At 54.3% G+C, this 13278-nt stretch overlaps 2 protein-coding genes across 2 annotated transcripts in view; one reads left to right on the forward strand and one right to left on the reverse strand.

Annotated features, from left to right (window-relative positions):
• LOC135405270 (zinc finger protein 501-like) overlaps window positions 1-13278 on the forward strand; it is a 229944-nt gene that overhangs the window by 63920 nt on the left and 152746 nt on the right. The gene's annotated exons all lie outside the window — the stretch shown is intronic.
• LOC135404529 (zinc finger protein 239-like) lies at window positions 11351-12881 on the reverse strand. Its single transcript, XM_064639270.1, has 2 exons — window positions 12853-12881; window positions 11351-12798 (listed from the first exon to the last, which is right to left on the reverse strand). Exons 1-2 carry the CDS (start codon window positions 12879-12881, stop codon window positions 11745-11747), a joined length of 1083 nt encoding a protein of 360 aa, XP_064495340.1. The 3' UTR covers window positions 11351-11744.

Raw genomic sequence — 13278 nt, forward strand, 5'->3', positions numbered from 1 at the left:
CTCAGGGGACTTTGAAGTTGTTTACATAAGACTCAGTCCCTGAGATTAAATTCAAACAACTTCTCAAGAAGTCAAAGTGAGATTGAAACATTGAAGTTTCTTGCAGTGCTAATGAGTCTCACTGAGGGACACAACTGAGAACGTGTCCCCAGGTTCCAGTTAGAGCAGAAAAGTGCAGACAGTGATGACAAGGATGGACAAGCAAGGGAAAGGTGGCTCTGATGCTGAGGAAACCTGGATGTGTTTCCTTAATCCAAAGGGCCAAGGCCTGACCCCCAGCCCCTGGGAAGGCAGATTCTGTCCCTGCCTCATTCCTCAGGGCTCTTCCTGGGGCACTGGGATGTGGGATGTGCAATGCCAAGGGCAGGACCATGGGGTGGCACCTGCCAGGCTGCTGAGCAGGGACAAGGAGGCCATGAGGCCCCAGGGCTGCAAGGGGCACTCCCCTCCTCCTGGCATCAGGGGCACAGACAGCAGCCATGGCCAAAGGCCTGCAGAAGGTGGCTGTGTCAGGGCCTTTCAGCTTCTCCCCCTCCCTGTCTCCTCTCCAGCCCAGGCTGTCCTATGGTGTCCATGCCCTGCCCCTTTCCCTGCAGGCTGTCATCATTCCCCCGGCTGCCCCACCTGGCTGGCACCTTCCTGCACTGACATCTCTGCGTCTTCCCTGGCTCTTCCTGCACACACAAAGCCTTGGGCTCATCCAGACTCCTTCTTTGTGACATATTGCACCACTACACTGACCTCAGAGGGAAAGTTCTTGCTTCTTGTCACCAGTCTAGGCCACCCCAGCTGCCCTTGGTGGCACTAGTTCTTTCTTAGGCTGTTTTCTGACAGGAAGAAAAGCTCCACCAGCTCTGACACCCCCCTTCCAGACATCTCAGGCTACTCCTCTACTGTCCTCAATCTTCACACCACTGACCCCTGAGTCCTCAGCCCCTATATATGGGTCCTGTGCTTGAGGCCCCAAATTCCTTCCTGGGAGACCTCTGGGACCTCTCCAAGGTTTTGGAAGATGACAATAGAGTGCTCTTATCCCAGGAAACACAGAGGGACACTTTTTTCCAAGGGTTGTCTTGGCAGAATGAGGCACAATCTCTTTAAACTTTCTGGCACAAGGGAGCTCTGAGCTCTGGGTACGGAGGGAGGTCCAAGTGCCAACCACTGGAGTGGGAGCTACAAATCATCAGGTCTTGTGTTCTTTGGAGGGCCAGACACTGGTGAGAGTGGTGTGTGTGTGCACATGTAAGGACTTGAAGGGCACAATGAACTGTCTCAAAACACTGTCAAAGCAGGAAAATCCCATAAGGCACCACAACACACAAGCACTGGTGGCAAACAGGAAGGCCTTTAGTTCCAAGACCTAAACAGAGGTGAAGCTTTGGGGATTCTTTTCCCTGAGGTTTTTAAAAAATTAATTTGCCGAGTTTTCACTGTTGTTTTTTCCTTCCCCTCTTCCTTACAGGAAGATGAGCAGGCAACTTTCTTCCTTTAGGGATTTGTAAATAGGGAAAGGAGACAGACCTATTTTTTACCCCTGGGTACACACAGGGGAAGTGTCTATCAAGCACTACTTCAATGAGCCCAGTTTAGCCCAGCTATTCTCTCATTATTTCCTTTCCTTGTTGCACCTTTCTTCCCTTTCCCACAAGGATGCTTGTTTGGCATCTATGGAAACTGCCAAAAGATTGGAAGAGGATCTTTTAGAGAGCCAGGTCGTGCCAGTCCACCTGCTAAGGAGGACAGACATTTAGGGCAGGAAGTAGAGCAAGCCTCTGTCAACTTGGGATTTATTTGATTGATTGGATAAATAAGAAGTGCTGTTCTCTGAAACTTCCACTGATTGCCCTGAGCAACACCCAGATTCAAGAGGCTGACAAAGCAAAGCCTCTGTTTTACCAAGGACAGAGTTTCTCGTGCTTTCCCCCACGGCAGTGCCCTCTCTGAAAGGCAAGGCCATCAGTAGATAACTGTGGCCATGCCTAGTATGACATCCAATAATCCTTGGAGCATCTGTAGGGAGAGAAACTTCATGACAGATGAGATACATGGTAGAGTGGAAGAAGCAGTCTCTTTCCTGGTTTGGAAACTATCCCGGAAACTGCATTTTCCAGCCATGAGACTAGAAAATCCATTTTATTTGGAGCATATTTTGTAGGCTTCTTTGCTGTTTTATCCCTTCTCAGCCACTAGTGCCACAGGCAATATTGAGGAAGGAAGTGGGTTTTAAAAAAGACAAAATTCAAAAACTTCCTTCAGGCAGTCAGTTCTTCTGGGCAGGGCTGTCTGACTCTTGGTGTGTTTCCCTCCCTGTGCTCAGCACCGGCACAGGGCACACTGAGGGAGGTCTCCAAACTTTCCTGTAGGTGATTCCATCAAAACTAATCCCCTCCCAGGGCATCATAAGATGATGCTAATCAGCTCTTCCAAGTCAAAGGATACTTCTTTTCCCCCAGGGCAGAACAGATGGAAACATGTTACTGGTGCAAGAGAGGGACAGCGGAGGCCCATCCTCTGCCCTGGGGGCAGTGACCCAGACTCCCTGTTTGTCCTCTAGTCCCTCTGGGAGCCCTGAGGTTTCCTTCTGGTCCCCTCTGGCTCCCTGTGCTTGGAAAGCTTTCCAAATCCATTCTGGTGAGGGGAGGTGGTGATGCAGCAACAGCAGATGCCTCGTGGGATGCCTGGACACCCCTGGGGAGGCAGAGCTGGGGCCACTCATTCTGTGCCCTGTCCTGGCTGGGTGCTGGGGGGACTGCCCTGAGGAGAGACCAATGAGGCTTCTCCTGGGGAAAGCCTCAGCCAGAGCTCAACTTCCCAAACAAGGCTGGGGCTGGGGGTGTGCCAAGGGGGAAGTTGTCCTGCAGGCAGCAGGGCAGGACAAGCAGGACGCAGTCTGCTCAGGACACGGCGCATCTGAAGGACACCATGGGTTTGGGCCCATTGTTGCTGCTTTATTAAATCACAGCTGCCTCCAACTGGCTCAGTGGGAACAGAAGAGTAGTGCTCGTAGTTTGAATCGTGGTTCTTGGTGAAGATTTGATGGCATCAGGATTCCAGTTCTCCTGCCTGTAGGAAGGACAGAGTTTCTTTTTTGTGATAAGATCCATGCCTGGAAAGCTCCCCAGGCAGCCACCAGGCCCCAACATGGCATCAGGGCAGTTGGCAGCAGTCCCCCCAACACCTGCCTCCCAGCCCACGCCAAGCCACTGCCTTACCCACAGCCCCAGAGCCCTGGATGCCACCATGGCTGTCCCTGACACCACCCTGCTCACCAGCTCAGGTGTCTCACACAGCGCCTGGGAGGCTGGGAATGTTGGAAGCTCTTCATGGATGTGGACATTGGTACCTGAAGAGCTTCTGGCCTGAATCAAGGGCTCGGTGTTGGTCCTAAAGCCTTCAGGATGCCGATGGTCTGTTCTGCCAGGCAAGAGACGACTTCACTGCTGTCTGTCTTCAAGGGCTGAAGGGCTGTGAGAAAAAAAACAGAGCCAAGATGAAACTCCAGACATCCCTCCAGCCCATGTTCCCCACTCACCGCTGCAGATCTCGTCCAGTTGCTCTGTGCTTCGGTTCCTCAGGTGCCCATTTTCCAGCTCCAGGGGGACAGGGCCAGTCAAACCTCGGCAACTTGGCAGAGACGTCTTCAACTGCTTCTGCTTCCTCAGCACCGCTGAGCCCAGGTGGTCTCTGAAGGGGCAGATGGAGAAATCCTGCATGTTGCTGCTCTCCTGGGAGGAAGGAGGAAAGGTGAGCTTTGGAAACAGCAGCCCTCTGCCCACAGTGAAAGGGGATGGGGATGGTGGCTGAGGGAGATGCCCTGGGCTCAGATTCCAGAGCAGGGACAAGTTGCACTGGGCTGCAAGGCCCAGAAGCCACCAGAGCCCAGGGGAGCAGAGCCTGCTGCCAGAGCTGCTGCCAGGGCTGGGCTGCAGGGGAATTCTCACTGCCCAGTGCCCATCTCAGGGCTCAAAAACCCACATCAGCCTTACCATGTTGAGGAAGCATGAGAGGTTCTCCACCAGATCCTCAGTGGCTGGGCAGGCCTTTATCTTCTCCAGGTTTGGACACATCAGGTTTTTAGAGACCATCACAATCTCTATCCAGGAGTCTTCACTGCCAAGAGACAGGAGCTCCATCATGTTTGGCACCAGGAGCTCCAGTTTTCCTGAGCAGTGGGACCAGTGCACTCCACAGAGACATCTTCAATTGCTTGTTGTTCCTCAGCACTGCTGAGCCCAGGTAGTCTCTGAAGAGGCAGATAAAGGCCTCTCGCATGTTGTTGCTCTCCTGGGAGGAAGGAGGAAAGGTGAGCTTTGGAAACAGCGGCCCCCTGCCCACAGTAAAAGGGGATGGGGATGGTGGCTGAGGGAGATGCCCTGGGCTCCGATTCCAGAGCAGGGACAAGTTGCACTGGGCTGCAAGGCCCAGAAGCCACCAGAGCCCAGGGGAGCAGAGCCTGCTGCCAGAGCTGCTGACAGGGCTGGGTGCAGGGCAGCTCTCACTGCCCAGTGCCAATCTCAGGGCTCACGTTCCCACATCAGCCTTACCATGTCAAAGAAGTGCGAGAGGTTCTCCACTAGATACTCATCGGTGGGGCTGGCCTTTTTCTTCTCCGGGTTTGGACACATCGGGTTTTTAGGGACCATCACATCCTCTGTCCAGGAGTCTTCACTGCCAACCCACAGGAGCTCCATCATGTGTGGCACCAGGAACTCCAGTTTTCCTGCCTGTATGAAGGACAGAGTTTATTTTCTGTGATAAGATCCATGCCTGGAAAGCTCCCCAGGCAGCCACCAGGCCCCAACATGGCATCAGGGCAGTTGGCAGCAGTCCCCCCAACACCTGCCTCCCAGCCCACGCCAAGCCACTGCCTTACCCACAGCCCCAGAGCCCTGGATGCCACCATGGCTGTCCCTGACACCACCCTGCTCACCAGCTCAGGTGTCTCACACAGCGCCTGGGAGCCTGGGAATGTTGGAAGGTCCTCATGGGTGTGGACGTCGGCGCCAGAAGAGCAGTGCTTCTGGCCTGAATCGAGGGCTCGGTGTTGGTCCTAAAGCCTCCAGGATGCTGATGGTCTGTTTTGCCAGGCAGGAGACGAATACATTGCTGTCTGTCTTCAAGGGCTGAAGAGCTGTGAGCAAAAGAAACAGAGCTGAGATGAAGCCCTGTGTCTGCAGAGACCTCCAGACGTCCCCTCCAGCCCATGTTCCCCACTCACCGCTGCAGATCTCATCCAGTTGCTCTTGGCTTCGGTTCCTCAGGTGCCGCGTGGCCACCCCTAGGCACAAAGCTCTGTCAGCCCCTGCTCCCCAGCGGGCTCCCAGCAGCGCGGCCCCTGGCCCTGCCCTGCTCCCCCTCAGCCGGGATGAGCCCAGGAAGCACCAGGAGCTCAGGGGGGTGGAACTCAGCCCAGTGGCCACCAAGCCCAGCCACGTGGGCAGGGGTGGCAGAGGGAGGCCCAGGCCCAGCCTGCGGCAGCCGGGGCTCAGGCAGCCCCAGGGCTGGGCCTGGCTGTGGCTGCAGGAGCAGGGACAGGGGCCAGCTTGCCCAAAGAGGGACCCCGGGGGCTGGGGCTCACCGATGAACCTGATGGCCGCCTCTCGCACACTGGCCTCAGGGTCCTTGAGGTAGCTCAGGCCCTGACGCAGGTACTCTTCAGCCCTGCTCCTGTCCTTCCCCACCTGGAGAGAGCACAAGGACACGGGCATGGCACAGAGCCCCCCCGCTGGCTGCAGCAGTCCCTCCTGCCAGCACTCAGTGTTGCCCAGAGCCCTCTCTCCCGCTGGCTGCAGGGAAGGGAGAGGGGCCTGCAGAGGAGCCCCTGGGGCTCTGTTCTTGGAGGGCACACACTGGGCTGCAGCTCCAGCCTCTGGGCTCTGGGCCCACACAGTGGGCTCTGCCTGTGGGCTAAGCCTCACCCAACCTGCACCCTGGCACTTGGCCTTACCAAGCACTCGCTAATCCTCCACATCTGCTGCTTCTTCACCAGCTCTTTCAGCTCCCTCCACTTGAGCAGCTTTGTTGCAGCAAGGAGCGCTTCCTGGGCGGCCTGCATGGAAGCAGAAGGGGTGAGGTAGCAGCATGGCTGGCAAAGGAGAGCTCTTGGCTTTCTTGCTGGGGAGATTCTGCCCTCAGGATTTGGGACATGCCCTCACCAAAGTGTCTAGGGGACGTGTGAGGACAGCCCTGCAGGACAGGGCCTGAGGCTGGACGCCCTGTCTTTGGACACATGCCAGGGACAGCAGAGAAGCCTGTGGGGATGTGCCTGTTCAGGCTTTGGTGGTCACAGGCTGCTGACGAGCCCTACTGGAGCCCTAGGGCAGCTGTTGGAAATGGCTGTGCCAGCTTCTCCATCCCTGCTGGCACTGGCTCTGCAGGGACCTTTCCCACGGCTTGCGCTGGGCCACGGCTGCCCACTGCCAGCAGCCCTTGCCCTGCTGCCTGGGCCCCACAGGGCGGGCCAGCCCACCTCTCTCTGTGCCAGTGCTCAGCCTTCCAATGTGTACCTTGGCCACGCTCGGGGACTGGTCACTTGTGCGAATGAGCAGCGGGACCAGTGCACTCCACAGAGACGTCTTCAATTGCTTGTTGTTCCTCAGCACTGCTGAGCCCAGGTAGTCTCTGAAGAGGCAGATAAAGGCCTCTCGCATGTCGCTGCTCTCCTGGGAGGAAGGAGGAAAGGTGAGCTTTGGAAACAGCAGCCCCCTGCCCACAGTGAAAGGGGATGGGGATGGTGACTGAGGGAGATGCCCTGGGCTCAGATTCCAGAGCAGGGACAAGTTGCACTGGGCTGCAAGGCCCAGAAGCCACCAGAGCCCAGGGGAGCAGAGCCTGCTGCCAGAGCTGCTGACAGGGCTGGGTGCAGGGCAGCTCTCACTGCCCAGTGCCCATCTCAGGGCTCACGCTCCCACATGAACCTTACCATGTCAAAGAAGCGCGGCAGGTTCTCCACCAAATACTCATCCATGGGGCTGGCCTTTTTCTTCTCCAGGTTTTGATTTATCAGTCTTTGCAGGATCATAACGACCTTTGTCTTGAGGTCTTCTCTGCCAACCCACAGGAGCTCCATCATGTGTGGCACCAGGAACTCCAGTTTTCCTGCCTGTATGAAGGACAGAGTTTCTTTTTTGTGATAAGATCCATGCCTGGAAAGCTCCTCAGGCAGCCATCAGGACTTAACATGTCATCAAGGCAGCTGGCAGCACTTCCTCTAACACCTGCCTCCCAGCCCACGCCAAGCCACCGCCTTACCCACAGCCCCAGAGCCCTGGATGCCACCATGGCTGTCCCTGATGCCACCCTGCTCACCAGCTCAGGTGTCTCGCACAGCATGATGAGGCCGTCGAGCACCTGGGAGGCTGGGAGGGTTGGAAGCTCCTCATCGATATCAAAGTTGTCATTCTGAAGGTATTCAAATTCTTCGTCTTTGTCCTCCCACTCAAACTTCATGCTAGTGCCACTGGGCAATGGCTGTAGAAGCAAGCACAGTAGTGAGAGCCTGGCAGAGTCTGCAGGGCTCGTGGCAGGGGATCAAGTCCTTTTCTGGTAACTCACAGCCAAGTCAGAGGTGGAGCTGCTTTCTGAAGAAGAAGCGCTGAGACTGCAGGGCCACCAGTCGACCCAGAGCATGACAGCGAATGGCCATAATATCTTGTCTCCAATCTTGGGCTCTGAGAAGATGCTCTGCCACATTTGCATGGCCACACTGCAAGGCAGAGCTCTGTGTCAGCAGGGCGGCCTGGAGTGCAGCGTGGCCGGGCCAGCCCAGGTGCCTGGGGCCCTGCCTGGGCAGGCAGCAGGGCACTGAGCTGGTGTTCCCCTCTAGGCTGGGAGCAGCAGGGTGGCTCTGGGCTGGCTGGGCCAGCTTTGTCTGCTGCAGGCCTGGGCAACCTAGCAGGGCTGGAAAGCTTGGTGGGATGGAGAACCCCTCTCCTCAGGGCTGTCCTCCATCATTCCTTGGCTCTGGGAGCCAGAGAGTCTCAGGTTCCATCTCCCCACAGCCAACAAACCCTCAGGCTTTTCAGGGCCAGTACCTGTCTCCTTGTGGAGCGATGCTCAACAGTGTGGCAACTACCTTCCTTGGGAAAAACTCTGCTAGCAGCAGAAGCAGGGAGTGGAAGCACTCCTGCACAAGTTCACACTTCACACCTGGCAGTCTTTCATCCAGGAAGCTCAAAATCTTTGGCACCTGAAGGGGACAGAGGTGAAGAGAGTGCTACCACGGTAGTGCAGCCTCAGCTGCCCTTTCCATGTCACTCTGCTGCCTTCAGGTGCCTTCAGGTGCCTTCAGGTGCCTGAGACACCTGGGTTTGGCAGGGAGGGATGGAGAGAGGAACAAGGCCTTCTAGGGCTGAAGGGCAGGGCAATCCAGCCACAGGCCACTTACATCCGTCAGGAAGAAGCACGGGTCATCCGTGGCCAGCCACAAAATCTCTTTTGCTATGATCCTGCGCCCTCTGTAAAGGTTCCACCCAAATGGTTCAACCCATGGACGAGGCTCTCCAGGTATCCATTGATAATTCTGTGCATCTTTCTGCTCCAGGGCTTCAAGGACGATGTGCGTCCTCTCCGAGCGTGTGAGGTATCTTTCGAAGGGCTGCGGCAGGAAGGAGGAGAGTAAAGATGTCACCCCAAGGCCCCTGCTGGTGCTGCTCAGATGGGCAGCGAGAGCAGCCCTGGCCACAGGTGCCCAGCAGTGCTGGCAGCAGTGCCCACAGTCACTGTGTAGGGGAGGACGAGAGCAGAGGGTCCTTAGGCTGAGGCAGGAGGGCTGGGCTCATGCTCACGGGGTGCTGGCCCTGCACAGGACCAGGGCTCACTGCTGGGCAGGAGAGCTGCAGCTGCTGCTGGGACACCAGCAGAGTGCCGCCCTCAGACAGTCCCTGCTTGGGGACAGCAGGAACCCTCTCATCAGGGACACTGAGGCCCTGTCACCCCACCGATTCCGGGTGCCTTTGGCTCACAGGAGTGCCCTGCCGATGGCACGGACAAGAGTCTCAGCAACGGGGGAGCTCATTACCTTGATACCGCACTTTCTTCCGAGAGTCTTGCAGAAGCGGGTGATTTCACCTTCCACGTGGCGTGCGTATCGTTTGCCCCTTAGCCTGGTCCTGCCTAAAGAGCAGGGCAGACGTGCAAGTCAGGGAGAGCAGCTTTGCCATCAGGCTTTCCAAAGCAGCCCGAGATCTGCTTGGGAGATGGCAGGCCAGAAGGAGATTGTGGAGGGAGGGGGTCAGAGTGGGCTCCACAAACAGGCAGGGTTGAAGATGGTGAAAGGAGCGGGGAAGGAGAGCAGCAGAGAACAGGTGCAAGACTTGAGGAGAGCACTCCACTTGTGCAGCAAAAGAGAGCTGGGATGCTGCGGGGAGCAGTTGGAGGGGCAAAGGTGGTCAAGCAGAGAAGCAGAGCTGGGAGGTGATGTCTGTGTGCAGAGGGATGAAGGCCACTACAATGCCCTTGAGCTTTTTGCTTACAGATGAATTCACTGAGGTGCTCAACAGTCGCCCGACACTTTATTGAAGCTTTACTGAAGTTGACATACTTTGCTTAATGCAATACAGTTTATTATTTTAAAATAACACCCAAAAAAGAGTGCATCTGTGAATAAAGTCACATCTTACTGGGAATTCCTCTCTAAATCTGAGAAACCTGGCAAACAGCCTTAGCTGAAAATACCCAAACCTACGTGAGTTGTGCTTTGACTGCTGTGCTTACAGAACATCTGATGGTGGTAAAAGCAGAACTAGGGCTGTCCAGGGCACTCATGTTCTGTGCAGTCTCTGACAGGAACTCATGATGGACTTTGCTGGCCAGAAAGGACACGTCTGCTCTTTCCTGCAGTGTCAAAGTTACCAGGGATGTGTCTTCGAGACTAAAACCTTGCTTTAATGGACTTTGAGACGTAGACCTTGAGGTTTGGTTTGTTCACAGCCTCATTCTGTCCATTCAGCTCCTTCTGCTGGAGGAAATTCCATTTCCAGGGGAGGTCACCTCAGTTTTTAAGTTGAAGCCTCAGATTTCACTCTGGAAAACTTGGTCAATGTGTTGGTGTCTCATGCGTGGGTGTTGTACGTGTTGGATTTCAGCCTCCCACTCGAGGAACAGAAGGTTTCAATAGACCTCAAGTGGCTGAAGCCCTGGGTTTGGCCATCAGGCCTTGTCTTTCACTGCTGTGGTCTTTTAATTGAGCAACAGAGAATTGCAGCAAAAAACTGAAGAGAAAAACTTTGTAAATTTTGTTTCAGAATCGTTGCCTTGAACCTTTGGTCGAGGTTGGGAATGGTTTGTCTCCCTTGGCAGGGAGGGTCAGTACTCTTTGTCATTCTGACATGACTGCCCAGGGCCCTGATTTTATTGTGGCCAAAATACTGGGCTTGGAAACCAAAGCAGGAGCTGGTAGATAACAGCAGCTTGAAAAATGGGCTGATGCCTAATTGATGTGGCAGAAGGAATGAAAGACTCATGACAGCTAAGAAAAAAATTGGGCTTTTCAGTGTCCACCTCAGGTTAGGATCACTGCCTGTGTCTTAGTGGAGGAAGATGTTTTTGTAACTTTATTGAAACTTGTTAGTAAAATGTGCCTGAATTCCTAAGGAAACAACCACTGTGAAATCTTTTAAACCAAATGTAGATTTCCAAAGTGTAGAAGTTGCTATTAATATTTTGGCCATTCCTGTGGCATCTTTTTGGTGTATGAATGACTTTGAGAACAAGAACGTGTTCTTAATTATCAGGTCTGTTTACTGCTAATTATTTTACAAGGTTGAGAGAAGAGTTTAAGATGAAAGTTGTGGGGTTACTTGCAAAGTTTTTGGTACAACCAATGCAGCTGAACCTGGTGGGGAAATTTGCCCTTAAATTGGTTTTGGCAGATCTCATGAGTGTCTAAGGCAGAGGCCAAGCCAACTGGAAAGAGCCTTTCAAGGGTGACTAAGATGTAACTAAATTACCTTTTTGAGAGGTGGGGAAAGCTGATGTCAGGAACTAAATTTCCTTATGTTAAGCTTAGTAAAAATATATTAACATAAAAAAATTAAAATTATTTTAATGGTCTTATTTATGGGTTTTTCACTGTGCTTATGTTAGTACTTCTGAGTGTTTGATTGTCACAATAATGGACAGCTTCGTGGTGTTTTGTTTTTTTTATTTTTCATGTTTTGATACTTTGGTCAAGGCATTAACATTAAAAATCATTCAAAATTTTAATTCATCTTCAAACACCAAAATAGATTTGAAATGAGGGTAATGAGAACAGTGGAGGGAAAAAAAAAACCCGAGCCCAAAACCAAAACAACCCCAAAAACTGTTCATTTTTCCATTGTATTTTAAACAAGGAAGTCTGTAGAGCAGCAGAAAACAGGAGACATGGGCAGGTGTGAAAGTCAGACTGGGGCTTGTTGCACTGGTTCCAGTGCTCTTTGCTTCAGTGTAACTGGTCATTTTGAGATGAGACTGGGGAAACTGGGCTGCCAGGGCAGAGACCACTGGCTGGCCCCACTGGTTTTTGCTGGGCAGTGGGTAATTTCTGCCTCACTTGTCAGAATCAGCCTACGGTTATCAGGGAATGGGGTAGTGGTGAATTTGGCTTTCAGACTAAAATGAGGTTAAACTTACACATATTCAAAAGAATAAATTGATGTTGGAGTGCAGATACTCAAAATCCTGAAGACCTTTTGAAACCTTTTTTGCGTGTCAGTCCTACGGCCGAAGCTCTTCCTGCAGTTGGGGCACTGGTAGGGCTTCCCTTACTGGTGGGTCCGTTGGTGTTTGGTCAACTTAGAGTTTCGGATGAAGCTCTTCCCACACTCCCCACACTTGTAGGGCCTCTCCCCGCTGTGGATGTGCCGGTGGGTGAGGAGGGTGGAGTTCTGCTTGAAGCCCTTCCCGCAGTCGGTGCAGCGGAAGGGCCTCTCATCTGTGTGCGTCCGCTCATGTCTGAGGAGATGAGAGCTGGTCTGAAACCTCTTCCCACATTCCCCACACGTGTAGGGCCGCTCCCCAGTATGTATGCGCTGGTGGGTGAGGAGGTTGGAGCTGTAGTTGAAGCTCTTCCCACATTCCCAACACGTGTAGGGCCGTTCCTCAGTGTGGATGTGCTGGTGGGAGTGCAGGGTGGAGCTGTGTCTGAAACTCTTCCCACATTCCCCACACGTGTAGGGACGTTCTCCAGTGTGGATGCGCTGGTGGGTGAGGAGGTTGGAGTTCCAGTTGAAGCTCTTTCCACATTCCCCACACGTGTAGGGCCGTTCCCCACTGTGGATGCGCTGGTGGATGCGTTGAGTGAACCTGTCACTGAAGCCCTTCCCACATTCCCTACATGTGTAGGGCCATTCCCCACTGTGGATGCGCTGATGTTGGATAAGCTTGGAGCTTTGCCTGAAGCTCTTCCCACATTCCCCACATGTGTAGGGACGTTCCCCAGTGTGGATGTGCTGGTGGGTGAGGAGGGTGGTGCTCCTCCTAAAGCTCTTCCCACATTCCAAGCACCTGAAGGGCTTTTCCCTGCTGGGAGGCTGATCAGGGACCACCAGCTCAGAGCTCCGCCTCAAGCTCCGGCCGCCTTCCTGGCACAGGCTGGCTCTTTCCTCCTCAGAGCACCCTGGGATGGCTTTGGAGCCCCTCCTGCGGGGGGATCTCCGGCCCTTTCCCTCCCCGCTGCCTTCCTGCGCCGGGGAGCCCTTCAAAACGGCCTCTCCCACCAGGGTCTCACGGGGGGATTTGTCCTCCGGGCTCTCCGTCCTCAGCTCGGGGCCTGGGGCAGGAAGCAAGAAGGACAGGGAGGGGATTTGCCTCCGGCCCACAGGGAAGGCCAAGGACATCCCCCCAACTCCGGCCCCGGCAGGACGGCGGCGCCAGCGGGGTTGTCCTGCAGCCGGGGCCATGCTCGGCTGACAGAGCCAGCACAACACCCGCCCAAAGGGACACTGACTTCCTCCTCACCTGCCTGGGGGGCCCAAGGCATCTTCCTCTTCCTCGCAGCCTCCTCCTCCATCCGCCCAAGCTTTGGGAAGGACAAATCCTGATGGGGGGAAAACAAGGGCTGAGCATGTTGGCTTGGGGGTTCCTCCTGCCCAAGTCCATCTCTAGAACTCACTGGGCATCCTGTGTCCATAAAAACCTCCAAAACACCAAGATTCAGCCCAGAAAAACCCAAACCACCAGGATTCAGGCAAACAACCTCTCAGAAATAGCAAGATGAAGCCCCCCCCCAGACTGCAAAAAGTTGAGATTCAGGAAAAAAATACTCAAGAATATGAAAATTCTGTCTAAAAAAGCGCT

Source organism: Pseudopipra pipra, chromosome W (assembly GCF_036250125.1).
Source record: "Pseudopipra pipra isolate bDixPip1 chromosome W, bDixPip1.hap1, whole genome shotgun sequence".
Lineage (NCBI taxonomy): Eukaryota > Metazoa > Chordata > Aves > Passeriformes > Pipridae > Pseudopipra > Pseudopipra pipra.